Source organism: Lathamus discolor, chromosome 4, assembly GCF_037157495.1.
Source record: "Lathamus discolor isolate bLatDis1 chromosome 4, bLatDis1.hap1, whole genome shotgun sequence".
Taxonomy (NCBI): domain Eukaryota; kingdom Metazoa; phylum Chordata; class Aves; order Psittaciformes; family Psittacidae; genus Lathamus; species Lathamus discolor.
The window spans coordinates 30,521,899-30,549,761 of record NC_088887.1 but is presented as its reverse complement, the minus strand read 5'-3'; the positions used below and the strand labels follow the sequence as shown (position 1 = coordinate 30,549,761).

Here is a 27,863-nt window from a genome sequence, read left to right as displayed (position 1 = left end):
CCCCGCCCGCCGAGGATATGGCGAGGGATAGGCGCTGCACGGCTTCTTCGGATGGAGGCCGCCATCCGCAGGCTGGTTGCGGACAACGAGCCCACACAGGCGGGGACGGAGAGGCCGAGGCTCGGCATCCCCTTGTCCGGGGAGCACCCTCTGCCTTAACCGGAAGGCATCAGCCACGATGCCCCCATCTCCGCCACGGCGCACACCTCCCGGAGCGCCTCTGGTTGGCGCTACTGCCTCGACACAAGATGGCGGCAGCACCGGCCCCTGCGAAAGCAAGGGGGAGGAGTGCCGGGCAGCGAGGCGGGTTGCTCTAGCCAGACTCTCTACGCTCCTCACCGTGCACACTCTATCCGCCGCCCCCGATGCCTCTCTATGGTCGGGAGGCCGCTTGCCGTTGGCAGGCTGGCGGAGGCGGGCAGCGGACGGTAGGGGGCGCTGTGGCCGCCCTTGCGGCGGCTATCATGCTTGTGGAGCCGGGCCTGGGCCGCGGCGCGGGGTGGCGGGAGCGAGCGGTGTCGGAGCGGTGCGGTGCGGTCGGTGCCTGGCGGGATGTTCCGCAAGGCGCGGAGGGTGAACGTGCGGAAACGGAACGAGTCGGAGGACGAGGATGAGGAGCGCGACGAGGAGCCTCCTCAGGAGCCGGCGCCGGCTGCCGGCGTGGTAGAGGAAGGGGCCGGCGAGGCCTCCATGGCGCTGGCGGCGGGCCCCGGGCTCCTGCCGCTACCCGCTGGCTGCGTACCCCTCGCCTTGCCAGGCAGCCCCGCGGCCTTCGCCTGTGCCGCGAGCTACGGCGCGGCTCTGGGCTTGGGCCTGAGCCTGGCGGGAGGCGACAGGACCAGCCTGGGGGCTCTGCCGGCGTCCGCCTTCCTGCCCCCCCCGCCGCCGCCGCCGCCACCGCCGCAGCAACAGCAGGGCAACGGGCTGCCGGGGCCCGGGCGTCCCAAGGAGAAGAAGCGGACGCGGGAGAACAAAGAGGTCCCTCGGGCCAGCCTGCTCAGCTTCCAGGATGAGGAGGAGGGTGAGGCGGAACGACTGCCCGCCTTTTGGGGCTGGAAGGGGACCGGGCACCCAGCACCGGCGTGAGCCCGGTGACTGCCCCCCCCCGCCGGGATCGGGCCTCTTAGTTTATGTATTTGTAAGGCAGTGGGGTTGCCCCGTGTGGGGTGGGGGGCGATGGGGGGTGCACGAGAGGGGTAGAGCCCTGGAGGACGCGGTGAGGCGGGGCAGGGTGCGCCCCATCGGCAGTCGCCTTCGGCCCCGAACCCGACCCGGCTCTTGCGGGGCCAGCGTGCTCCCAGCACCGAGGTGGTGTCCCGAGGGTTTAATTCCGGGTTAGAGGGGCAAACTGGCCCTGCTTCGGTGTTGCCGGTTCCTGCCTGTTGCACCCGTGTGGCTTGACCTGGGTTTGTGCGGCAGCAGGTACAAGGCCCAGCGCGTGTGCAGCCGTCCCTGTCCGCCGCAGAACATGCAGTGGTGGTTGGGGGCTTCATTCTGGCAGCTTGGTGTCGAGTTTGTTTCCATCTGATGCGCTGGCGTTCACAGGTTGGAGTGCCTGTTGTCCTAGCAAACTTCATGTGAAGCCACCGGTGGTTTGTTGCGGTTAGTTCATCGAGCCGCCAGCGAGGTTTTATTAGGTTAACCTTCACAAATGATGGAAAAAGTGGCTGAGCAGTTTCTGAACCAAAGCTTTTGTAAAAATAACATAATTGTATTTGTATAGTGCTTTAGCTAGTAATTCTGCTGGGTTCCAGCAGGTACCATACTCATGAATTGGTCTGTTCACACTCAGTCTGATTATGGATAATAGCTGTTACATATCGAAAATTATCAAAAAACACTCCTCAGACTCCAGTGTTTGTGGCATCCCAGAAGTCTGGGGTGAATAAAATGAGGAACATATTTTTCTTACACCTTTTGTCAGCAGGAGAGTTAGTATGCATTTTGAAGTTTGAAGAAGGAAGGAATAGTACTGTAATCATTGGAACATTAAGACTGATGGTTTGAAATCTTGACAGAAATACTGGAAACATGGAATTACACTGTAGGCTTAAAAACACACAAACACTTGTGAGTTTCCTACATTAAACTTTGATTTTTTTTTTTTTTTTTATTATTATTTTCCCATGTGCTATTTAGTTCTTAAACTTACTGCATACCTTTTGGTAGGTTGTAGTGCTGCAAACATTTGAACTGGTAGTACAACCAACACCAGCCATTCCCTTAATCATTACTTGGGTATATGTGTGGCTGTGAAAAGACTTGACCCAAAATGTTGTGGCTTCATGTTGTTTTCTTCCAAACACATGGTGACAGTGAAGGATCAGCTGGGTTTTGGTTTTAAAAAGATTACTAGAATTAGATAAAACCAGGCCATGTATGTATGCTGTTGTGTGACTTCTGCCTTATTTTCTGTGTCTGTGCCATGAGTGGGATGAATACACATGAAAATGACCACATAAAAAATGGGGTAGACATGAGTCCACATAAAAGGATATGGGACTGGTTTTGTTGCAATGGCACAAATATAAAGTCACCTTAAATTATGTTGTTAGTCGCATTTACTAAGTTCTAGGTGCAAAATTAACAGGTTTAATAGGTAAGTATACTTCTTGGCAGGTCTAATGTAATGTTTTCCAACTTCTCTTTTAAAGAAACCGAAGAAGTTTTTAAAGTGAAAAAGTCAAGTTACAGCAAAAAGATTGTGAAACAGTTGAAGAAAGAATACAAAGAAGATCTTGAAAAATCAAAAGTTAGAACAGAGGTCAATTCTCCAACAGATGGTAACTGCAAAAAGTTAACAGTACCTTTTTTAATGGAAAAGATTAAGTTCTGTAGACACAAATTACTTGTTTTCAGGATGAATTGTTAGTTTTCTAGAGAATTTAGCATTTAGAACTGAGGCAAGCATTAAGTGTGTTCATGTAAACCTTACAAATGCTATTCTGAAGCTGGTAGAGTTCATATGGAAATGAATGTAGAAGGATGAAACTTGTCAGCTACACAGTTACCAGTAGACTGCAGTACTTTCTGTATTGCAGCTCTGTTTATGTCAGATAAATTTCTCCCTCAGGAATTAGGAAGGAATTAGTGTAGAAGTATGTATGTTGCTTATCTGCCGGGATGTGTCCTTGTAACACATCTCAAAAAGGAAGATTCTGGGGTGAGCAAGAGTGGTGGTCTTTGTTATTGAGTAAATAACAAGTCCTCGACAGCTGCCTGTTGGACCTTAGAGTAGACTTGCTGATTAAGATGACAGGATGAAAATTTTGGAGCAGAAGGGTCTTTTAACAATGTACAGTCCTCCAGAACTTGGGATATAACCTGGGATTAAAATTTCATTGTACTTCTGTTACTGCTTTTTGGGAAGCTCATTGATGAAGTGTAATGATTCCTTTTACAGTTTTGGTTGGGGCTTTTTTTGTGTAGAGTAATAACCTACAGTGCTATGAGCATGAGCTGAGGGGCATATGATCTGATGATAGCAGTGGTATAGCTGAAGCATGTGAGATTTGAGCATGGTCCCATGCAGAAAATTGCTCTTTTTGAAGTTAATAAAACTAGTTCTTAATAAAATATTAAATATTTTTAAACGGCTTTGTTTGCATTTAAGAAACCCACTGGTTCTTTTTTATTGGAACCTTTAAGTTGCCTATGCAGTGGTATGGGGCATGAGCCAAACCAGAAATGATTTCTGTGGCTAATGTTCAGGTGATCTGTGAAAACTTGTATCTTAATTCTGGCTTATGTCACAAAGATCCTTCATTTTGCACACAGCTAGTGTGTGCTTGTTTTCTGTTTGTCTGTCTTGCAGTCTCAGTAGTTGGTTTGGTTATAGTGCAAAAACCTCATGGCTGCTACTGAGTCAGTAGTCTGGATTCTCTAAGCAGGTGCTAACATCTGAAACATCTGAAAACTCAGCTATTTGCACCTGGATTTCTGATGCATTTTTTTACTTAATATTTATACCTGCTGCCTGTGTCTGCATGTTACCCACCTAATGCTGGGTAATGTTGCACCTAGCCCAAGAGGAAAATGAAAGGGTTCTTTTGCAATGAGTCTGTTCTTGTGGAAGGATTTGGCATAACACAAGCAATGCTTTCTAATTACATACGTAAGAGACTGTGTGAAGGTTGCACGTATGATCTTAATTAGTGAGTTCCCTCACTTTTTTCAATACTTGACAATATTGAGAATGTTTCGTAGTTGATAAGGTGTGTGCTTTGTCAGGTTTTATTTTGAGAGGATGTCAGTGACTTAGTCACAGGTAAGAAGGCATATTTTACTAGATCTAGAACAATGAAATTTATCATTTAACATTTTCATTTGTTGGGGGTTTTTTGGTGGGGTGTTTTTTTGTTTTTTTTTTTTACTTTTGGCTTTTATACCTTAAAAAAAAAATCAAAACACTAACTTTTGAGTGATCTTTATAAAAAGAGTAAAACATGGGCTTTGTTGTCTTACCAGTAGAACCACCACTAGAAAAGACAGGACAGATTAAGGATATAGGTCAAGAAGATGGGACTGCAAACAGTGAGCATGGTGAAGAAGAAATGGAAGTTGAAAGTGAGAAGGAAGAAGAAAAACCCAAAGCTGGTGGGGCTTTTTCCAGTGCTCTGTCGTCACTGAATGTTCTCCGCCCAGGTTGGTTTTTGTAGTATGTCTAATATGTTAACAAAATCTTTAGCCAACTTTTACAGCAGACTAATCTGTGAGATTAGGAAGTACTTTCCAGCAGTATATTGGGCATCTGGGAATTCAGAAAACTGCCATTTTCCAAGCCTGTTCAACTTTACAAGCCTTATTAAGAGAAAATGTTTTACTACAGGATGTTTCATTGTAATGTCAAATGCAGGAATATGTCTCAGTGGTGACAAACAGTAAGAAAATCTAGATTGGAAGAGGCGACTTACCATGAATTTTAACTGCTGTCTATTAAAATTCTGTCTTTAATTTGAATGTATCTGTTGCAGGTCTGCAAGGTATCTCATGAGGTTCTAGGTCAGGCATTGAGGCCAAAGAAATCAGTCTGAGAAAGTATTTTTGAAACTGGTTTACAGACTGTTGGCTCACTCGTGGTAGCCTGCTCTCCACAGCCTTGGCCATGTTTCAAGAGAAAAAGGATTTTCTAGTTGGCTACCAAATAATTTTTCCTTTTAGGGGTAATTGCAAAGTAGTGCCATATGTACGTCATTGCATCTCTAAAGATAATGCTTGCTTGAATAGAGTATCTGGTGTTCAAGTGTAAAGACAACCTGAAATTTAACTGGTTTTGCATGCCTAATGAAAATAGTGGTAAAAATTGTTTCAAAAAATTGATTTTGGGGGACTTCTTTATATGATGTATGTAAATTGGATTTATTTTGTGCTAGAGATTTCAAATATTTTTTTATTAGATCTGCTTTTCTTTTTTTCCCTCACTCTCATATTAGCTTTGTCCAGTTTGGTGTCCTCTTAATCTCTGAGCTGTCATCATCTGCTGAAATGGCCGATGGTTTTTGTTCATGCAAAATAAAAGCAGTCAGGATCGATATCAGGGCAGGAGGTGACCCAGTCAAAGAACCTAATTTTCTTCCTCCCTTTGTAATAGTCTGTAGTTTCTCATAGGAACATCAAGCTCCTGGTGTTACGGCATGTGAGCTGCTGGAAGCTGGACTTTTTGGGTATATCCCAGCTTTGAGGGTTTCTGTTCAGAAATTTTGCATATGCAGCTTGTAAGTTGCTTGCAAATGTTTCTCTGAGTATGGATTTTTGTTCTTGTCACATTTTTTTCCATTTGCAAAGTTGATTTGATAGGGTGGCAGAGATGAATAATAAGAAGTTTTTGTTTCAGTGGTTAATGATGCAAACATCTATCTCTAGGAGAAATTCCAGATGCTGCTTTTATTCATGCCGCTAGGAAAAAGCGTCAAATGGCTCGTGAACTTGGAGACTTTACCCCCGTTGACAGTGAACCAGGTAAAGGCCGCCTTGTTCGAGAAGATGAAAATGATGCCAGTGATGATGAAGATGATGACGAGAAGAGGAGAATAGTTTTTACAGTGAAGGAAAAATCCCAAAGGCAAAAGATTGCTGAGGAAATAGGTAAAACCTTTTAAGAAGGACAGCTGATACATATTCATACTGTTTCACTACAAGTGCTCCCGTTCAACATTTTTGAACAGCATGTTTTTCAAATGGGCATGGATCTGGAGTTCTGTTTCTAAGGAAAAGTACTGCATAATGGAACCTTAAGTGTAAAATTTTGAGCACAAACTGTTCCTGTGCTTACAAGCACACAACTCTTCTGAACCTGGTAGAAACTTAGACTAATAATCAGTATTGTTCCGGTACTTTGTTTTTAGGAATTATATAGTTGGAAAGGAAAAACATTAGTTCTTTGGTGTACCATTCTTCTTTCTGACAAGCAGGTAAAATAACTCTGGAAAAGAAGAATTAGTAAGATACATAGGTTTTTAATGTTAGAGGATTTTACCAGCAGTTAGTTGCAAATTTACCCATTGGATTTTTTAAATGGAACCTCTGTGATAATAATTCACAGGCTAGTGTCCTTAATTCCTTGTGAAGAGGAAAGGAGGATGCTCTGGGATGTTCCCACCGAAGCATGGTCTCTCAAGGTTTTGAAATCATGGCCCTTACTATTATCTTCTGGTTTTTGTTACGTGTCTGTTTTACTTGTATTAAGGTATTGAAGGAAGTGATGATGAAGCGCTGGTGGCAGGGGAGCAGGATGAAGAACTCAGTAGATGGGAGCAAGAACAGATACGGAAAGGCATCAACATACCTCAGGCACGTATTCAGTTGTGAGCTCTTTATGGTTTGTTTCTGCATATGTTGGCTAAATCCATTACAAGCTTGAGAAACTTACAGAAGGCTGTTTGTTCTGAGAAGTTCTTTTGTAACTTCTGATATTCTTTAAAGATAAACGAGACGTCAGATATAAGTATCCAGTGGTATCAGTTTCATTAGTCTCTCTGTTCTGGGTAGATACTGATTATTTGTGGTGCTGTTAGTAGGCATTTATTTGCAGCCTAAACCAGAGCTAGAATAATGCCACTTTGAAGAGACCTCTGTTATTGTTTATCATTGGGTTCACAGAGTCTGTGTAAATGGGCGTGTGTTTCTTTGGCTCTGTATCCTGCATTGCAGCATAGAGTTGGAATTAGTAGCAGGTTGCACCATAGGTTGCCTGCACACTCATAGTGAAGTTGCCACTCAGTTTAAGAGGATAGTTGTCTTTTAAAACAGGCAACAACAAACCCCACCACACCACATTTCAGCAAAATCACAATGAAAACACTAATTCTAAGAACCTGTGTCATTCTGTTAAATAGCCATAGCAAAGTTGAGTATAGTCCCAAACACTTGGTTATTCTTGGAGTTATAGGCTGGTTAAAATTGTCATTTCATAATGATACTAAATACTTAAATGTGTCCATTTAAGAAGGTGCATCTGAGTGAATTTGTTTCTGATGGAAGTTCTACACTTAAATCCACTTGATAATTAAATTTTGTAAATGTACCTGCCTACATTTCTTGCTTTATAACTTATGTGTGATAGGAAGTTTCTCTTTTCTTTAGAATCTAATAGAGTACAATTGTATCTTCTCTTTCATTAGGTTCAACCAAGTCAGCCTGCTGAAGTGAATAATCTGTACTACCAGAACACTTACCAGACACTGTCTTATGGTTCATCCTATGGCGTTCCATACACTTACACGGCGTATGGATCATCAGAAACCAAGTCTCAAAAAACAGATAATACAGTTCCTTTCAAAACTCCCAGTAATGAGATGACTCCTGTTACTATTGATTTGGTAAAGAAACAGCTTAAAGACAGGTAGGACAGACCATCTTTTTAGACTTAAAGACTTGTCCCCTAGCTTTCTGTTCCTCGGGTGTCTTTTAGTCTCGGTGAGCAAACACAGAGTTTCATCGCTGGAAAAGTACTGACTGGCACATCCATTAAAAAAAAAAGGCAAACAAAAAAAGCTCAAAGTGAAGATGACATTGATATTTTGTTCGAAAATCTCCTTGGATTGCTTCTATGGAAGTGAAGCTTTAAATATGAGGCCATTGATCTTGTTGAAGACAGGTCTGAGTTGCATCTTCTGGACACTGCACAGGCTTATAGCCAAGAATGGAAAGGCCAGTGAGGTGTTTAGCTTGTCAAGTTGTATTCCTTCAAACTGTGAATCAGATTTTTCCCCTTCAGGAGACAGTTTTAGTGTATACAGGGGTTTTCTTTTTGGTTTAAACACTCTAATCTGCTTGTCAGGTACGCAAAAGGTCCTACTGAGTGAACAACCCAGTTGCAGTGAGAAATCATTTATAATCAACAGCTTGCACTTTACATGTCTTCAAAATTGGTTTGTATGCCTCTTGTAGTGTTACAGCCTTTGACAGTGCATCAAGTTAGTAGGGGAATAAGTCTGTTTTGTGTAAGCAATAGTTCTCCCACGACCTCCGCCCCAAACCTTCCTTCCCACTTGTACTTTTGGGCCAGCCTTGTACTACTCTACCCATCCTGTAAAAAGCTGTGGTAGTGGGCAGTGCAAGGCACTCAGCGTAGTCTAGCGAATTAATTTAAACCATTAGCCTTGCTGTTTATTTAGACAGGAAAGAAAGCGACAAATGGAAGCTAGGGAATATGTCTTTGTAGTATTTCCCATATATAGGCTTGGCACTTGCACTGTCTGTTTAATATCTCAATGGTCTGAAATAATACAGACTTTTGGATGTAAATTTGCTATTTATCCGTTGCCCTTCAGGTTGGACTCTATGAAAGAATTGCACAATGCTAATCGGCAGCAGTATGAGAAACACCAGCAAAGCCGAGAGGACTCTACCAAGGCAATTGAAAGATTAGAAGGGTCTTCTGGGGGTATTGGTGAACAGTATAAGTTTTTGCAAGAAATGCGAGGGTATGTCCAAGACTTGCTTGAGTGTTTCAGTGAAAAGGTAAGGATGAAAAAACATTCATCTTTTTTCAAAAAAAAAAAAAAAAAAAAAGGGATTCTTAGTACATGCCAAACACCATCTCCTTCTGTTTGCGAAAAATGTCCCCTGAGAACATGTTCTTCTAAAGGTTTGATTATTTGAGGGTTGAAAAGATAAGTTTTCATCATGCCAAACTGGTTATCAGGAACCAATCTTTCACAGTGTAAGAGGTTGCTGACTTTAGATTGTCTAGAACAAGTTTTAGATTATATGTCATTAGAATTCTGGTAGATATTGCGGCATTTCAGCTTTACTCAAGATGCTATTTTTTACTTGCGTTGGATATCAGGTTAACAGAAGTAAGGGCCAAACTGCAATGTTGTTACTGTGTTCGTAAAAGCATTCCAGAAACTAGCGAAGTCTTGTATTTTGTGTGTTATTATAAAACTTCCTCCTGCCAGGCAGTTTCACATATTTGGTATTGCTCTCATGTCTGAAGGAGAGAAGTTTTAAAACTAGTATAGCTGTCTGAAGACACCCAAACGTAAAAATACACTCATTTCATGTAGTGTGATACTTTTGTGTATGTCTAACTTGAAAGATTGGTCTTCCTTTCTTATGTTATTCATTATGTTTTAATTATTTCTTTTAAGTATAACAGGAGCTTCTGAAAATGTGTGTATATATATACTTATATATACTTTTTTATATATATGTATATATATATATATTCCACACGGGAGCTGTAAAGTTCAGGTAGCACTACCTAGGCTATTCATTGTCTTCTGACTTGAATACAAAAGCATTGCATCTTCTTAATATATTAGCTCTCATAATTACTTGACTGGTGGAAGCTGTTGCTTCTCTAGCTTGTTAGGTGTGGAAGAAGAATATAAAAGCATTCTGATTGCTGATTGGCTAGAGAGGAATTGTCCAGCATTACTGGTATTGGGAGAGTCCCATCTTCAATCCTGTAAACTGAAGAATAGCTGTGTCATGAACCAAACCCAGGAAGTGTGGACCAGTTAATTCAGCCAGCTTCTTGATTAGTTAGAATAGATATTGTTCACTGAAGAAGCAGTATTCCTGTGTCTGTGTTGACATTATCTATTGAAGGGTAGTAAAGTTACTTTCCTTTTCAGCTGCGTCAGTGTTGGTTGCCCAGATGCCTAAATTCCTTCTTAAAGATATTTTTTTATATTCTTTTCTGAGATAAATTTGTATTTCAGAAGACAAGTTAAACACCTGCATCTCTATTCAGCATTTGCTTTCTGAACACCTCTTGTTAAATCTCTTTTGGAGTAACTATAAGCCACATCTGGAGGTTTTCTTTGATAGTCTTGTTCAAGTCTTTTCTTGAAGACACCATTCTGAGTATAAACCAAGCCTCTAGTCTCTCAGATTTCGTATAAAGTGGGACGACTTACTGTTAAGTAATAGCGTAACAATTTCAGTGCAGTTTGTAGAAATGTTACTGACTTATCTAGCTCTACTAGTAAATAAATGAATTCCAGCTATTTTATAGCAAATTAACTGCTGATAATTTAATAAACAGGCTTGTTATAGTTGTTTTCTTACAATATGCCTTTCCAGGTAGTTGGTCTTTTAAGGGTTCTACACCCATACACCTTCCTCACCCTTTCCACCCTCTCCATACCCCGTTTGCCATGCCAGTCCATTGAACTTTTAAGGTGTGTTTTTTATCATCTGATGAGAAGGCTGTGTGGAGACCTCATAGCAGCCTTCCAGTATTTGAAGGGGGGATATAGGGATGCTGGGGATGGATAGGAGGATGACCATGAGCCAGCAATGTGCTCTTCTGGCCAAGAAGGCAAATGGCATCTTAGGGTGCATTAGAAAGGGAGTGGTTAGTAGGTCAAGAGAGGTTCTCCTCCCCCTCTACTCAGCCTTGGTGAGGCCGCATCTGGAATATTGCGTCCAGTTCTGGGCCCCTCTGTTCAAGAAGGACAGGGAATTGCTTGAAGGAGTCCAGCGCAGAGCCACAAAGATGATTAAGGGAGTGGAACATCTCCCTTATGAGGAGAGGCTGAGGGAGCTGGGTCTCTTTAGCTTGGAGAAGAGGAGACTGAGGGGTGACCTCATCAATGTTTACAAATATGTAAAGGGTAGGTGTCAGGATGATGGATCTAGGCTTTTTTCAGTGATATCCAGTGATAGGACAAGGGGCAATGGGTGTAAACTGGAGCATAGGAAGTTCCACGTTAACATCAGGAAGAACTTCTTTACTGTAAGAGTGACAGAGCACTGGAACAGGTTGCCCAGGGGGGTTGTGGAGTCTCCTACACTGAAGACTGTTCATTAGGGACTGTAGTGATAGGACAAGGGGTAATGGGTTAAAACTTAAACAGGGGAAGTTTAGATTGGATATAAGAAAGAAATTCTTTCCTGTTAGGGTGGTGAGGCACTGGAATGTGTTGCCCAGGGAGGTTGTGAATGCCTTGGGTGGGATGGTTTAGTGTGGGGTGTGCCTACTCATGGCAGGGGGGTTGGAACTAGATGATCTTAAGGTCCTTTCCAACCCTAACTATTCTATGATTCTTAGGGGCAATCACGGTGTTTTGCTGTTTTCAGTTGGAGGCTGCTGCACTACCTGTATGTACAATGAGTCACAAAATTAGGAGGTTATGTTAGTTTAGCAGGAGCATTTCATTTATTGTGATGTCCTACATATCCCTCGGTTCTTTGGCCAGAAAAATCTGTTTTAGAATTTGGTGCTTTCAGCAGGACAGAAGTACTATGAAATTCAAAACCAGTAGCTCACAGGATACTGCAGGCTTTTGTAAAAAGGAGGCAGAGGGAGGGGATAGAGTAATAAATCAGTATCAGGTTATATCTAAATGAAACAATTAAGTACAGCAGGACAGTAAATTCTTCAATTGTAGAAATAAATTACCTTCAGCTTTTTTCTATAACCTGTGGCCCTGACTACATATTTAAAGTGTGTATGTTTATAATCTATAATGTACATAATTGTAATATACATAAGTATATAAAATGTGTATCCATGTGTGTAATAACACTGTGTGTGTATATGTGTGTGTACATATGCACATACATGAACACATACCCTAAATATGCATAGAACTAGGTTCCTCCCTATCCTTTCAAATGTGATGCTTTGATGCTTTCTCTTAATTTTATTGGGATGGTTATTAGACAAATTCACATTGGTACTGATCTGAATGAGAAAGTGGTTTGCTGAAGAAGTACTAACGGGTTCACAATATACTTGTCCACTCCGAAAGAGTCTATTCCTCTAGAGTTTTCTTGTATGTCTAATGGCTTAGTTCTGGAGAACCAAAACCATCATTATAAATTAGACTTTCTTCCCCCTACCCATCTTATTTCTGCACCTATTCAGCATTCTCAACCCTTCATGACCCCCAGCCAAGCAAAACCATGTTGTTTTACTGTTTTGAAGAGAATCTGAATGTTAGAAACACTTCATTCACTGATAAAGTGCAGCGGAGAGTATAATGAGGCATCTATTATGCAGATTTCAGAAACAAGCAATAGAAGTGTCAAATCCTCTACGATTTTTTCCCCTCCAATGAATGATAAAAGCCAGTGGAGTGGGAGCTGCTTGCATGAGCTCCTTCACAAGTAATTACTGTCAAAATTACGCTTTCTGAGCAGGCTAGAAAGTGGTAACAGTGTCTTTACCTTTTGAATATAGGAATATGCAAGGGATACAGAAAGATTAAATTGTTCTGAGTGTGTCTTTGACAGCACAGTTAGATGAACAGTTGTTTTACCTGCAGAAGCAGATTACCAAAACACAGTGTGTCAGAGAGGGGACTGTAGGTTGAAATTATGCTTTACGTCTAAACATTCAGAGAGGTTTCCACTTTTCCTCTTACCACTGTTTACAGTGAAAGTGAAGAAAAAAGAACCCAAACCACTGAATTTAAGGTATTGACTAAATAAAACAATAAATGACAGCTTTAGCTTTATAGGAGTCAGTGAAATTATCAGTTATTCATCAACCACAGTATTGATTATAGAAGAATAACAGCTTCTAAGTTTCTTATGTTTTAAATAGGAAGTGTTTTGAGTTGATTTATGTATCTGAATCCATAGCTGCTTTTTTTTAATCCTGAGGCAATTATAGAAAAAAACCCTAGGGATGCTTTGAAAATTTCATTGAATTTGTCAATGTTAGAATTCCTTGTACACTTGTAAGAGAAGAATCTGTAGTTTTGTGGTAAACTGCAGTGAAACTAGTTGTTTGGGGTTTTTGTATATTTCTGTTTTCAGAATTGTCTTTGCAAATACCAAATTCCCATGCTGGAATATTGTGACTTCCAATTTCTCTCTATTTTCTCCAAAAGATGGGTGTAGTTTCGGTTGGTGCGCAGTTGCTTTTATTTTAATCCCCTTAGGCCAGTTTATACTGCAGAGCACTAATACTTCATCCTTTTGATATCTTCTCTGATGCGTGTGTCATTCGCAGATAGCTGAACTGACCCTGTAGATCTGATCTCAGAATATTACATTTTACTGGAGGAGTTTCTTCAATAGCTGCTGAGTCACATTCTAAATTACATCGGGAAACAATTTCTGATTTTTATCTTTTGTTTTGCAAAAAAACTCACCTTAATTCTGGCTGGTAGGCAGCAATGAAATATTTGAGTTAAAAGGCTGTAAGACTGTGGACTAAAGCATATGTCTCGGAGGTAAGGACTTAAGTGTTCATACCGAAAGGAGATGCCTTTCCAAATAAAGAGATTGTGAAAAGTTCTCTTTTGCATCTGAATATTTATAATAATCTAATTTTCACTTGTCCCAGGAAATTAATTTTTGTGAAAGTGTGCAGTGAATCTGACATATTTAATGTCAGGAGATTTCCAGATGTTACTACATCATCTATTTTTGTTATAGTTGCTACTGAAGTTTAGTCCGCTTGGCAGGGGGGACAAAGGCAAAGTGGCAGGTCTGGTCTGACTTTAAGTCTGTATCACTCAAAGGTTATACTTAATGCATAACTCGCACAAATTGTACAATTTTAATGATTCTACTGATTCGAATTTACCTGTTGGGATAAAATGCTTACCCAGCAGTTTATTGCATTTCAATGATAGTATTTCAGCATAAGCTAATAGGAGTTATAGCAAAACAAAAGCTGCTGGCTTCAGGAGATTAGATTCATGTTGGTTTGTGGGGTTTTTTACTGTATACAGTCAGGTTATTTTCTCATTAAAGCACAGAATACTGCAACATTCTTGTTTAAACGTAGAGAAGAAACAGAGGTCTGAGAGTTGTAAGCACCATAACACAGTATGTAACATGCTTGGTAGAGAAGACAAGGGTACTTCAAGTAACATTTCAGCTCTTTAAAATGGTTGTCTTGCTGTGTAGGCTCGGTCAACAGAAGTTACTTTGAGAATGCTGTTGCTATGGTTGAAAGCTGTCAACATTAAATGCATGCTTTTTTGTCACATTGAAATATTTACTGGTCCAAATGATACCACTGGGTAAAAGGAAACAGTTTGTGCTGCTAGAAGTACAGTGACAGCATTATGCTTCGGAATAGTATGGTACCCCAGAAACTAAGCACCTGAAGAACTTGGTATTACGTAGTGTGTTGTATTTTTACAGGTGCCTCTGATTAACGAACTTGAGTCCGCAATGCACCAGCTGTACAAACAGCGAGCTTCCCGCCTTGTCCAAAGACGACAAGATGATATTAAAGATGAATCTTCGGAGTTTTCAAGCCATTCAAGTCAGTCCATCTTGAAGGTTTTTATTATTCATTAAACAACCTTGTTTACTTAGTATGGCTTAATTTAAATGTAAATGCTTAAAGTATGACTGTCTTAATGTTTATCCTTACTCTTGACATGGGTAGAAACAAGTTTAGATAAAAGTTCTCTAATCTGTTTTGTTTAAAACTCAAAGCCACTTGTAACTCTGACTTCACCTCTCCTTTCTTTTGCTCCTAACTGGTTTTCTCTTTCCTAGCACTGTAAATGTATGCATGGTGGCAGTGGTAGTAGTGGTAGCATGTGACTCCTGATTTTCCTCTTTTGTCAGGACTTCTTTTTTCTCATAACCTCATCTATAAATTTCCTGTAACACTTAAAGTTAACTCTGTACAAAGCCATGAAGCACTGGGCCAGAGCTGATTTCTGTCTAATGCTCTGTTTGTAGGCAGCAGAAGTATTTCATTTCAGACACTTAACTGGTAAAATTAATGAACTGGAAGAGACTGTGCCATTGTTAAAAATCAAATTAGTACAAAATGACCCTACAATTTAAGATTAGTCAGTTAAAATCCTTCTTACTGTGACTGTGTGGATGGGGGTTCTCAATGAGGAGTTTTCTGATGGTGATTGCTCTTCAGTATGTGAAACTACAAAAGTATAAATGTTAACTTGGATGGAAATACACATTCCTTGGAGGAGGTTTTATTCAGCATGTTACATCATGGGTAAATATCATATTAATTGTAGTCATCTTTCTGCTTTGGAGGGCTTTCTGTTTTTAAAAATGGTTTTCTTGTCTGTCCTATTGCTGACATAAAATCCTATAATAAAGCCACTTTCTGTTCTGTCACATTGTGTCCAGATATGAAATTTTGATAATACCATTAGCTAGAACTTACTAAGGGTGATAAAGTGCTAAGGCATCAGAGCTGCTCATCCCTTTACAGAGTTGTTAGCATACATGTTCCCTTTAGGACTTTATTTGCAGCCGCAGGCATCGCATGTAGGCCTTGCAGTTTTACTACGAAAATGCTGTTGCAAAAATTAGAAACCTAATGTACTAGAAACATGTTTCCTAAAAGACACTTGGAATGGATTATTTTGGACTGGAATTTAATTATGGGGTAGAAATAGTTGTCATTGTCAAGGCTGGGTTTTTAAGAGAGATTTCATTTAGTATCTGTGAGTCTTGAGAATGAATTTCACTGTGTCTAGAAATAGTTCAGTTCTGTCTCTGAAATTACCACAGAAACCAGGAATTGATGCCAGAAATTGATATGGTGTACATACAGGCATAGGCAATCTGCTTTTCTTCATGCAGTGTCAGAACACTGAAGGGCTAGAAGTGGATTTAAGTTTGTCTGTCAACTTTTGCTTTATTTCTCTGTAAAGACAAGCAGCTGAGCTTGGAATAACATTTTAAGAATTGAACTGATGACTTCATCAGTATGTTAATGCTCTTAGTAGTTCCGGTATGGATTTGGAATAATTACTTAGATTTGTTAATATTTTTATTGATGGATTTGTAAATAGTTTTAGTTAAAACATTAAATTTGCTGCTCTGAAGTTTGGGTAGGCTTTTGTTTAAATCTTGATGTTTATATTGTAGTGGGTGGGCTTGAGCACTGGCTAGCACTCAACCCACTTCTAAAATTTACCTGAAAAGGATGAACTGGAAATACTTTTGTGTCTGGCTGCTGGTTGACGATCAGCTTCATTGGTTAGTGGTCGTGTTTTCTATAATCAGGAACATCTATAATGCAGCTTAGACGAGGGAAGATTGTTTATTTTCCTGTAGCTTTTGGTGTGTCTAAAGCAAAAACACAATTAATAGAACTCCCAAATATCATATATTCCTGCTCTGGTGATTCCTTTCTGCCTGTCTTTTTGTTCATTTTCTTTTCAAAAGATACATGGTGAGCGTGTTTATGTAAGGAGCGCCTTTTGTTGTGGAACTTTCAGTTTAAGCAATTTCTTTTAAATGTTGACTTTTATATCATTGGGCACTGTTGTGAGAGGGACAAGAATGAGGTATGGTGAAAACTATTTGATGTTTAAGTGGAGATTTTTCCAAACCCCACTACTTCCTCTTTTAACCTCTATACTTGTGAATTCAGGCTTCTGGGTGCATCTTTTTTTTTAAAACTTCAACTTTCTACTTCAAATTACTCTTAGTTTAAAGTAGGTAAGAGGCTCTTATGAAACTGCCTGCAACACATTTGTATAATCATAGATAAGCATTTTAATTTTCATCCATCTAATTTTGCAGATAAAGCACTGATGGCACCAAATCTTGAATCTTTTGGACGAGACAGAGTGATCTATCAAGAACAAGTAAAGCGTCGAACTGCAGAAAGAGAGGCTAGAAGGTAGAGTACTGAGATTTCTTATCTGTTAGGAGTCTTTGCTTGCTTGCAGAATACAGTTCTCCTATGTCACTTACTAATGTAAGTAGCAATGTTTGCTCCTTTCCTGCAAAGGGAAGAAAACACTTTAGCTGGGCAGGGGTTTTCATACATATCCCAGCTTACCATGCAAGTATACAAAACAAGGTTCCATCACATGATACTGATACAATATCACTAAAAGAGCACATAGTAGACCCATTCCATACCTATCTGGTCTCTGCTGGTTTCTCTTCCTTCCATTGTTTGAGGCAGCAACATAGATGTGGTAATGTAGTGAAAGTAGAGGGATTTTTAGCCTGGATTTACTTGCATTGAAAGCTATGACAAGCCTAGGTGGATCTGTACATTGCATGGGGGTAAAAAAAAAAGCCAGTAATAACTGGTTGATGTTGCTGATCTTTTTCAGAGCTCGTCGTAGACAAGCAAGAGAGCAAACTGGGAAGATGGCAGATCACCTTGAAGGCCTTTCCAGTGATGATGAGGAAACTTCAACAGATATTACAAACTTCAACATGGAGCGAGGTTAGAAAAGCTACTGAAGCTTTATGTAACAAAATACTGAAAAAATGGCAGAAAAAGAAGAATTGAACCAGATGCAGCCCTGTCCATATATTTCACCGTATTTTGGAGAAAGTTTAGGAACTGTTCCTTGCTGGATCATCAGTGTGACCAAAACAGTCTTTTTTTCACCAGGCTGTTGTGCAGCTTGCAGCTAACAAAGTACCCCATCCTTACTGAGATTCTCTTTAATTAAAACATTCTTTTTCTGGCAAGCAGTAAGATTTTGTACCTTCAAGTGGATACTGTCTTCCTTCTAATTTGTAACATGGTTTATCATTCTTCAAACCTCTGCTTGTTTTACATGTGAAATTCTGAAAACCTCAGTGCTTTAGAAACCTTTTTTTATCTTTTACAGCAGCAGTTAAAATACTATTCCAGTGGCTGCTGTGAAACCAGTAGTGAAGAAAGTGGAGCATCACTGTAATAATCCCACTCTCTTCTTATTTTGAACCTTAGTACAATTATAATTCTCTCTGATTAAAGAGAATTTAATCAGTTTAGAAGAAATGTGGAGAAGGGGATCAGCAAGGATCACACATAAAGAATTGCTTATGTTGTGTATGAGGGAGGATTAAACAGTTTTACAATCTTCAGCTAGGAGAACAATGTTGACTTTTCACAGTATGAGAGCTAGGGGGCATGAAATGAATTGGTAGGATTGGTTTAAAGTAAACAAGTCACTTCCCACAGAGTGTAATAAAAATGCCAAAGTCATTGCTGTAGGAGGCTGTGGAGATCCAAAATGTGAACAGATTAAAAAAGCAATTAAATGAACTGTCTAACAGTGGGATCCTTCAGAAGTGCAAAGTTTCCACACCTTTAGTTGCTGGCTGAGTTACCAAAACTGTGGGTGCAGGGAGAGCTCTTTGATAAACAAAGCAACTGTTCAGGGTTGTTAGGTGCTATAATTAAGTTTGCCAAGTTAAATGATCTAGATTAAAAATTCAGCATGGCTGAATTGCTCTTTGCAGCTTGGCACTTTTATGGGTACTAAAGCCTGTTGTAGGAGTTTCATCAGTTTCTGAGTAAGCATAGTATTTCTGAAGATTATTTTTAATCATTCATAGCTCTCATGTTAGTCCAGAATGAGCAGTGAGCTATATGGAACAGAGGGATGCACTTTGTGCCTGCTAACTTCATTTGTAGCATCTCTTCTTGATTCCAGTGTGAAAAATGTGTTTATATGACATAATCTAATGGTTCCCTCAGGCCTGTCTCTGCCTTCTAAGTATACTAGTTACATTAGTTATGTACAGGTTACTACTGTAGCTAAATATTTAAAACTGGCTGCAGCAAAAATGACTGATGAAAATTAAATTAACCCTGGGAAGTGGAAAAGATGAAGGGAAAGTAATATATGGAGAAAATGTTTTGGACTGCATAGAATACTGGTACTGTAAATATAAAACAACATAAGGAAGATGCTGAGAGACTGTTATGGTTGCCCAGTGCTAACAGCCATGTTATGTTCAGCAGTTTCGTTTGGTGTCTGCCAGTGCCCTCTCAGTCTGACGTGCTGATTCAGTTAGCTTATCTGAGTTCCCCTCCTGTACTTGCACTTGGATGCACAAAATCATGGCATAATTTGGGTTGGAAGGGACCTGGAAGTCAGCTGTTCCAAACTCCTATGCAGAGCAAGGCCAGCTTTGAAGTTAGATCAATACTTGAATGCAGCACAGTACGCACTGATTGTATGAAATGCTTATAAGCGAGACCTGTGATAAAATAGTACATCAGAGACTAATCATGTGCTCGTGTTTTTATTACTTTCTATACCTGAGGCAGAAGTGACAGAACTTTAAAACATGATGGAGTTTTTGTTTGTTTATAGGAGTTTGCTTACGTCAGTGAGCATCAAAGTCCCTCTTGAAAGAGGTATTACAGGGAATAGGTGATTAACTTCTTACGTTTTTTTCTCCCCCACCAGATCGTATATTGAAAGAATCCAGCAAAGTTTTCGAAGATGTTTTGGAAAGCTTTTACTCAATTGATTGCATTAAGTCACAGTTTGAAGCTTGGCGCTCAAAGTACTTTGCTTCTTACAAGGATGCTTACATTGGCCTCTGTTTACCAAAGCTGTTTAACCCTTTAATCAGACTTCAGCTGCTTATCTGGACTCCTTTGGAGGTAAGGTCCTCTGCAAGCAACTTCTACCTATACAGTGGTTCTTTCACACTTCTGCAGAGCAAAGTAAATCACACCTTTGATGTGTGCTTCTCGTAAATGCGTGTTTTAGGCAGAACATTTTCTTCACTTCTCAGGAATCGGGCTGGCCTGTGTCCTTAAGGAAGTAGTGTCATTGCTTCAGAAGTAGGGGAGCAAAAGCCTGTGAAGTAATTTGCCTGCCCTTCAGCCAGGTTAAGAGACTGTTTGGTCTTGAGGCACTATTTCTTTTTTTGTTTAATTTCCACTGCAGATGAGTGTCTTGACATGTAAACAAAAAAGGACTAGGTCTCAGTTTTGTTCACTTGCTGCTTGCCCTGCCTGCTTAGCATACCTCCTAAAGTGTTCTTTGTTCTGTTTTGTGAGTGTATCATACTTGTGCATGTACTACTCTTATTTTTTTTAATATGTTGACTGCAGATCTCTATTTAGAAATCCAACCTCAGTTCTTTATTCACTAGGGCAAGTGTCGAGATTTTGAGACTATGCTGTGGTTTGAATCATTGCTGTTTTATGGCTGTGAAGAACAGGAACAAGTGAAAGATGATGCTGATATTTCACTACTGCCTACCATTGTAGAGAGAGTTGTTCTTCCTAAATTAACAGGTATAGTCTTGGAAAGAAAATGGGGAGAAATGGGGGGGGGTGTGGAAGCTGATGTTTGTGCTTTTGGGTCTTACTGTTTTGTAAGTTATTGCCTGGCTGTTGTTAGTACTTGTATTTGAGCATTTGCAAAGAGGAGTAATTCTTTAATCTCTTACAGTGATTTCTGAAAATATATGGGATCCTTTTTCTACAACACAAACGTCCAGAATGGTAGCAATTGTACAGAAGCTAGTAGATGGATATCCTTCAGTGGTGAACGCAGAAAACAAAAATACACAAGTAAGTTGTATTTTTCGTCAGTATCTTGCATAAGTTAAGAAATTTGGATATATTCTTTCTACACTATATTGGAGAGAACACAGCATGCTTTGTGAGGAGCAAGAAAGACTTTTGCAATTATTGAATGCTCTGCAGCCTTGTCATGGAGAGTCAAGTGGTGATAAATTAGGAGGAGGAACTTGGTGAAGTCTCCCCAGAATAGATGCTAGAGATAAAAAGAGATACCAAATGTACCAAGACTTGTTGATCTGTAGTTTTGGTTTTAGGGCCAGCTACAAAGAGTCAAGCTTTTCTCTTTTTTAAAATCTTTGTAACCTTTCCAAATGTATTGCTTTGAAGTTTGATTGCTTTACTTACCTTCTGTGAATACGAGAATTGATGTCATGAGTTCAGGTGCCGTAGCTGATGCAGTGTATGAATTGCTTTTAGAATAGTGGAGATAGGCCAAAGTGCATGTGTATGGAGAAGTTAGAAGATTAAAAATTACAAAAGCCCTGACTTCCCAGAAGCTGTGTGATCAGGCTTAACTATAAAGTAGTTCCATTGCCTTCAGTTTTTATTGAAAGTGTCAAATTTCAAAATTGCCTCTGTCAAATTGCCTCTGTTAATTACTACAGGTTTCTCTAAGATTTTCTGTATATAATGTGCTTAAGTATGCATAGCTTCTACTGTAAGGGTCATAAATTTTCTTTGTTGCTTTGAAAATCAGTTTGAGTGGTTAACTACGAAGCAGTGCATTGGACACTTAAAAAAATTAAATTATCTGTTTCAGATGCTTTTAAAGGCATTGTTGCTAAGAATGAGGAGAACACTAGATGACGATGTATTCATGCCCTTATATCCAAAAAAGTAAGTTTGCTTTCAACTGTGGTGTTAGACCTTTATTTGCAAGTTCGTGTCTTCTGTCCATAGTTAACAGGGGTTTTTTTCCCAGTATGGTTCACTGGCTGGATGCAGGAGATATTTCGTTATCATACTGTGAGGATTTAGCAAAGACAAACAGGATGGAAGGGAATATTTACAGAGATGAACTGTGTGTGGGTAGGAGGAAGGCAGCAAACTCCAGACAGAGGTGATCTTGGTTATTCATTAAAGAAATCTCTTACTTTCCAGCATCTTAGAAAACAAGAACTCTGGTCCATATTTGTTTTTCCAACGTCAGTTTTGGTCCTCTGTTAAGGTAAGTCAGTAAATACATCTGGTAAATTTTTCATCTAGACAGTGTAGCAATGAAATCCTCTTCAAATATGTGGAAAATGGTAGATGGAAATTGCTTTAACTACATTTGAAAGAACTCTGAATTAGGGTTCTTAGTCTGATAATGCACTGTGCCCTCTTCAAAAGGTTGCCAGTGAAAGTGCCATCATTTTAACTTGTATGTTGTGGGTTTATTTAGCATACTCAACCTATTTATTTTTTTTTTAATGTCATTGGCCTTAATGTCATTGTCCGAATAAAATATACTGCTTTTATTTCACTCTACGTTGGAACGAGAGAGCTTGGTTTGGTTTGGGGTTTGTTTTTTTTTTACATATAGTCTGAGAATCTCCATGGAAATAACTTGGCTCCTTTTCAAAAGCTCACTGCTATTTGTAAAGTATAAGAGCATTTGTAATCTTGACTTTAATAGAAACAATAAGGAGTGAGAAAGAAAAAGTCTCTGTGTGTGGAACATGCAATACAGAGTTTGCAAAGGTCTGTAAGAATCTGTGACTTGTAGTTTATTTCCAGTGAAAGGCTGTGAAGAAAATTTAACACCCAACTACACAGGAAAGTAAAGTATGAGTCATAGAATCACAGAATAGTTTGGGTTGGAAGGGACCTTTAAAGACCATCTAGTTCCAACCCCCATGCCAGGGGCAGAGACCCATGATGATTGAGCTGCTGATCTCCATGCTCATGCAAACAGAAATCTTATCTGTAATTTTCTATGCAAATTGCAGCAGTGAGGGAGACTGTATTCCTAATAAACTTCCAGTCACTTCATTTACTTAAAATATTTGGCACTGAATTTTTACACTTTGAAATAAGTCAACTTCATAAATGCTGCTTAGAACAGAAAGTGCACAAGGTTCGTTTATTAAAATGCTGTTGTTAAAACAGATTGTTTGTTTAGGGCTCATGTGTCTTTTAAGGGTGAAATTGTCTGCCTCTGGCAGTATCTGTTGGAGCCGGGGCAGCTTAAAACAGGGGTAACAGCACAAATACTTCTACTTTAGGGAAGCATTAAAAATACAGCTCTCTTGCCGTAGCAAGTCAGTTCTCAAAGATGAGCAGAAATAGAAGCTGGGAGGCAAGTCCTTATTTATCATTTCCTGATGATGTGCGTCAGCTCTACACTCCTGGCTGGGCTCATTTGCATGAGGGTAGCAACAATTCCTCACAGGCCACATGCCAGTGGGGAGTAACAGCTGTACCAGCTGGCTTAGCCAGGGTCCCTGGTGACACTTTGTATCGCTTGTGCCTTGGAAGTAAGGGTATGATGGGGCTTTTGTTGACAAGGTGGTTATGAATTTGCCCCCATATGGCATATGCTAGGCATCACTTGGCTTGCATCGACGCCAGGTTTTGAGAACAAGATGGCTTAAAACTTTAATCTTTATGATTTCTTGTGCAAAATGTGAGCAAAGTTGAGATGGTGGTGGTGGTTGTAGGAGAATTCACAACACTCTAGGCTGGTACTTTATGGATTCTGAATAGTTTTGAAGCTAACAGAAGGCATATTTCCACTGCTTACCTTAGCCATGCTGTAGCATTTGAAAAATCTCTAGAGTGTTTGATCAACATTTCTGTACATTTGTAAATACTTATTTTCCCTGTGTTGTATTTTCAGTTATTAGGAAACTTTCTCCAGTGGTATGGAATCCTTTCAAACAAAACCCTTCAGGAGCTGTCAATAGATGGTCTGCTAAACCGATATATACTAATGGCTTTTCAAAACTCTGAGTATGGAGAGGACAGCATTAAGAAAGCTCAAAGTGTAAGTAAAATCAAATGGTGTTTAAAAATACTTGTAATTCACATTTCAACTGAAGGAAAAATGTAGTTAAAACTTTAGGTTACCCAGGAAGTCTTGGCTTTCACATTCCAAAGTCGAAATGTCAGTGAAAAATAGAAGTTCTTATTTATTGTTTGTTTTTGTTTTAATACACAAAAGAAAGAACTTTCTCTGCCTCATACTTGTAGATAGTTCAGGTATAGCATCTGTTTCAGTGGTTTACTACTTGAATTTGGGATTTTTGGATCTTTTTGGTAGGTTTCTCAGTGTTTTAGTTGGGCCTTGTCACTGCAGTATTACCTGGCAGGCTTCAGAAATCATGTTACATGGCTTTTAAAGTTCTGTTATATTGTGTTTAATGTTCTTTTTCCTGTTATGTCTAGGTAATTGCCTGCTTTCCTAAACAGTGGTTCACTAATCTAAAAGGAGACAAAACTATTTCTCAGCTAGAAAACTTCTGTAGATACCTTGTTCATCTGGCTGATACAATTTATAGAAACAGTATTGGTTGTTCTGATGTGGAGAAAAGAAATGCAAGGTAAATTCCTTTGAGTTAATGCAGTTGAAATTCTCGTGCTTTGTGTTATTTTGCCGATGCACTCAAACATGGGTAAATAGAGTGCTGCTTGTCTTTTGGAACTTCTTTGAATTAAAACCTAAGAAACGTTATGATATGGTAGATGGGAAGAGTTTTAAGGTGTAAAACTGCAGCTGCTGTAGTCTTGAAACATCCATAGTATGTTTTGCACTGCTGCTTAGTGTCACTGATTCTGGCAAATTTTGTAGCTACTGGTTTTGGGTTGTTCCACCTTGTGAGCCTGTTGCCAGTTCCTGCATAATGGCTTCTAAATTACAAACTATGCTTTTGTATACAGTAGAAAAGTTCTGAGTTTATTTACACAGCCACCTGGATGAGCCTGTTTTCCCCTACACTGAAGGGCCGTTTTACTGGTGTCTGATAACCACCATAATTAAAAGTTCAGATTAGATCCGTAAATGTTTCTGCTGGCCAGGTAACCTGAAATGCTATGGGTGTAGCGTTCTACACTCAAAAAACAAGTTATGACACTGCTATGCAGGACTATGATGAGACCGGAAGATTGTTTATTCCTGTGCTGTGGCACGGGAAGCAGAGGTTTCAAGGCCAGTAGTTCTGTTGTTCCAGCAAACTTGAAACTTGGAAAGGCAAAAACCCCCTTGCTACCTGCATTAATCATTTTTGATAGTTGAACTTGCTTGAGCCATTGTTGAATTACTCTTCAGTTATTGAGGCTCTCCAGGGGATTAGATCTTTTTCGCTTTTTGATCTTATGCGCAGCACTGAATCATAGAGACAGAAATTCCCCTTAAACCGTAGCAGAGAAATCTTGGTTAAGAGGGTTGAGTTGTTCTTTTTTCTGGTGTCAGTTGTTTTTTCCAGTTGCCATGTTGGTTATTAGACATTTTACAGAGCCACTTTTGGCTGTGGCATATGAATCATCTCGTTTTCAGAGAACACTGAGCTTTGTGCCACGCTGGGTTGCTTTTTATCTACTCTCAGGTTATGCCTCAGAACTTTTGTGTCCAAAGTACTACAGTAGTGTCACATACCAGTTTAATTTTCCCCACTATTCAGATTCCAAAAGGACTTAATACTACTTCATTTCTAAAACCAAAATACCCTGCCTAGCGTGATACTGGAATTGAAATGAAGGAGTTGAGAGAGAATCCAGTAGAGGTTAAAACTTCCTGTTTTTTCTTAGACTGTTCCTAAATTTGAAAGAGCTTTCTTTACCAGCTGAATGATAACTTGGTAGAACTTCTGCATGGGAAGAGAAACGTTCAATTAATAATTTTTTTTCTAGTGAATTCTAATATAATTTCTGTCTTATGTCCTCCTACTTTTTTCCTGGCATTTAACAAATCTATTGCCATTGCTTCATTAAGCAGATGAAATACGTCTGCAGCAGAAATAAGTGAAGAATGTCTTATCTTTTTTTATAAAGCCTAGTGCAGTTGTTTGAACTACAAAGGCGTCATTTCTGCCAAGAGGGAAATATATCTTTACCTGTGTTTTACCAACATTGGATGTTTTTTCACAGATCAGCTAAGTTCATTTTTATGATTGATTTGCTTCAGTTGTTTTTACTGAGACCAGTCTAAATTTTATGTCCACCCTCAAACCAAGGTACCAAAATTCTTCTTGACAGCTGAAGAAGTACAGTCCTGACAGTTCACTCTTAAGCTTCCTAGATTGACCTGAATTGGAATGCAACCTTTTTAAGACATGCATTAAAGCATACTTGCTGCCTTGACTTTATTTTCTTTTTTGGCTGAAACATTTATCAAGGGAGCTGTGACTCACTGCACAGTACCACAAGTAATCCAAGACTTTCTCTTCAGATGACACTGCGCCTCGTATTAAACCATATTGTATGATTAATTCCTACTCCCAAAATACATTTTCCAATCTCAGTACAAAGCTTGATACCCAGCTGATTTTATCAGACTAAGCAAGTGGGGCAGAGGATGATGCGAAGTTACCTGAAACTGATTTGCTGTATGGATTCATAATGTAGTCTTCTGCTGAAATACTGCTACTTGTACATGATCGTTCCGTTCCTGTATTGATTTTTCCTTCCCTTTTTTAGGGAGCACATAAAGCAGATCATAAAGCTTCTAGCAAGTATCCGAGCACTGGATCATGCTGTGACAGTTGCAAATGATCACAACATAAAAGAGTTAAAGATTTTAATAGAAGCAAAATAAACTTTCCTGACTACTCATTTTGAGCTTTAAAACCATTCCTGATGTGTAATTTATGTACATATGTAAAGTTTCTTAAACTGTAAAGTATTGATCTTTGTTTTAATACAAAGTGCATTCTTATATACAGCATCCTTAAAAAAAGAAAATAAAAAAAATTACTTCTTTGGAAACAAAAATGGAATCCCAAGATTGTCGTCTTTCCAGAAATCAGGTTTTTCCTTAAGGTTTCGCAAAATCTTGCTTACAAAAATACTTTGTACCCATGATTAGTAGTCATCTGCTCTTGGTAATTGTTCCATGGTTAACTGGAATGTGTATAATATATTATGTGTAATACAATGTATGCATATATTTATACCACCACATTGCTTTCACACTGGATATAGAGATCTTGTACTGTTGGAATAAGCTTTTCATTTGCTCAAAATTACTTATTTTGACAATAAAGTGATCATATTATTGGTCAAAAGGGCTGGCAAAACATTCCAATATGTGAAAATCATTTGAACTAAATAGTAGAGACACTTTTCAGATGGAACATGACCTTTAAAAAGCAGCTGTGCTGCACTCAAAATTGGAATAGCCAGAAAATCATTCGCATTCAGACTACGGAACACATAAGAGTGTTCTTAGAACCAAAACAGGAAGGAAGTCCCAGTCGTAGCTTAATTATTTTTTACTAGAGGCATACAAAGAGATCGTTGTATTATACTTGTGATTATTGCACAAGTATATGTGACAGCACTTCCTAAGCCTCACTTTTCATTTTTTAGGAGGAATAGTTTACCCATGAATTCTGGACACTTGTTTCTTGTGCAAGTTGGTTAAATTCACATTTTTTTGTCTTTTGGGTTTTGGGGGCTGGGTTTTTTGGGGTGGAGGGTGTTTGTTTTGGGGGGTTTGGTTGGTTTTTGTAGCTGCATACATGGAACCTAGGGTTTTTTTCTGATCGGTGTGGCTAAAGATACCAAGCAAAATGAAGAATATTTTATATCCCATGATTTGAAATATTTATAGTAAATAATCTAATGGTACACTTCCCACCAAATACCATCTACAAATAGTCTTTAAAAAAAAAGCATTAAATTTGAATGTAAATTAAAAAGAAAACACTTTTAAAATCTGGTAATTTATATTGAACACTGTTGGGGTCCAAGGCATGGGAATAGCTGTAACAGCCTTGGATTAAGAGCTATTTCCAGGTGTGCCCTACTCTTTCAGGGAACTGTAGCAATAAATTGGCATACTGAATAACGTAAGAAATCATCGTATTTTAAACTCGTGGTATAAATGAGTATATTAATGTACAATCTGTAACATGCAGACTTCATTTTGACACTGAACAATTGTTTTTCTGAACTGTTGGGATTGATGGAGTACATTCAGAAATACCTGCTTTTAAAAAATCGTTTCAATAAACTCATCTGTCAAGGA

General features: G+C 39.4%; 1 protein-coding gene across 4 annotated transcripts; it reads left to right on the top strand.

Annotated features, from left to right (window-relative positions):
- The first annotated feature begins 109 nt into the window (after positions 1-109).
- PAXBP1 (PAX3 and PAX7 binding protein 1) lies at positions 110-27,863 on the top strand. 4 transcript variants are annotated; one of them, XM_065676825.1, is made up of 18 exons: positions 110-428; positions 2,655-2,783; positions 4,468-4,644; positions 5,863-6,084; positions 6,686-6,789; positions 7,620-7,840; positions 8,772-8,961; positions 14,560-14,683; positions 16,936-17,035; positions 17,481-17,596; positions 19,563-19,762; positions 20,260-20,404; positions 20,562-20,683; positions 21,456-21,532; positions 21,797-21,863; positions 23,517-23,663; positions 24,065-24,219; positions 26,312-27,863. In XM_065676825.1, the coding sequence occupies exons 1-18, from the start codon at positions 179-181 to the stop codon at positions 26,427-26,429; spliced, it is 2,664 nt and encodes an 887-aa protein (XP_065532897.1). In that variant the 5' UTR covers positions 110-178; the 3' UTR covers positions 26,430-27,863. The 4 variants fall into 4 exon arrangements, with proteins under 4 accessions (XP_065532897.1, XP_065532894.1, XP_065532896.1 ...); XM_065676822.1 differs by lacking the exon at positions 110-428 and adding an exon at positions 465-1,021 and having other exon boundaries at positions 4,471-4,644; XM_065676824.1 differs by lacking the exon at positions 110-428 and adding an exon at positions 465-1,021 and having other exon boundaries at positions 5,863-5,958.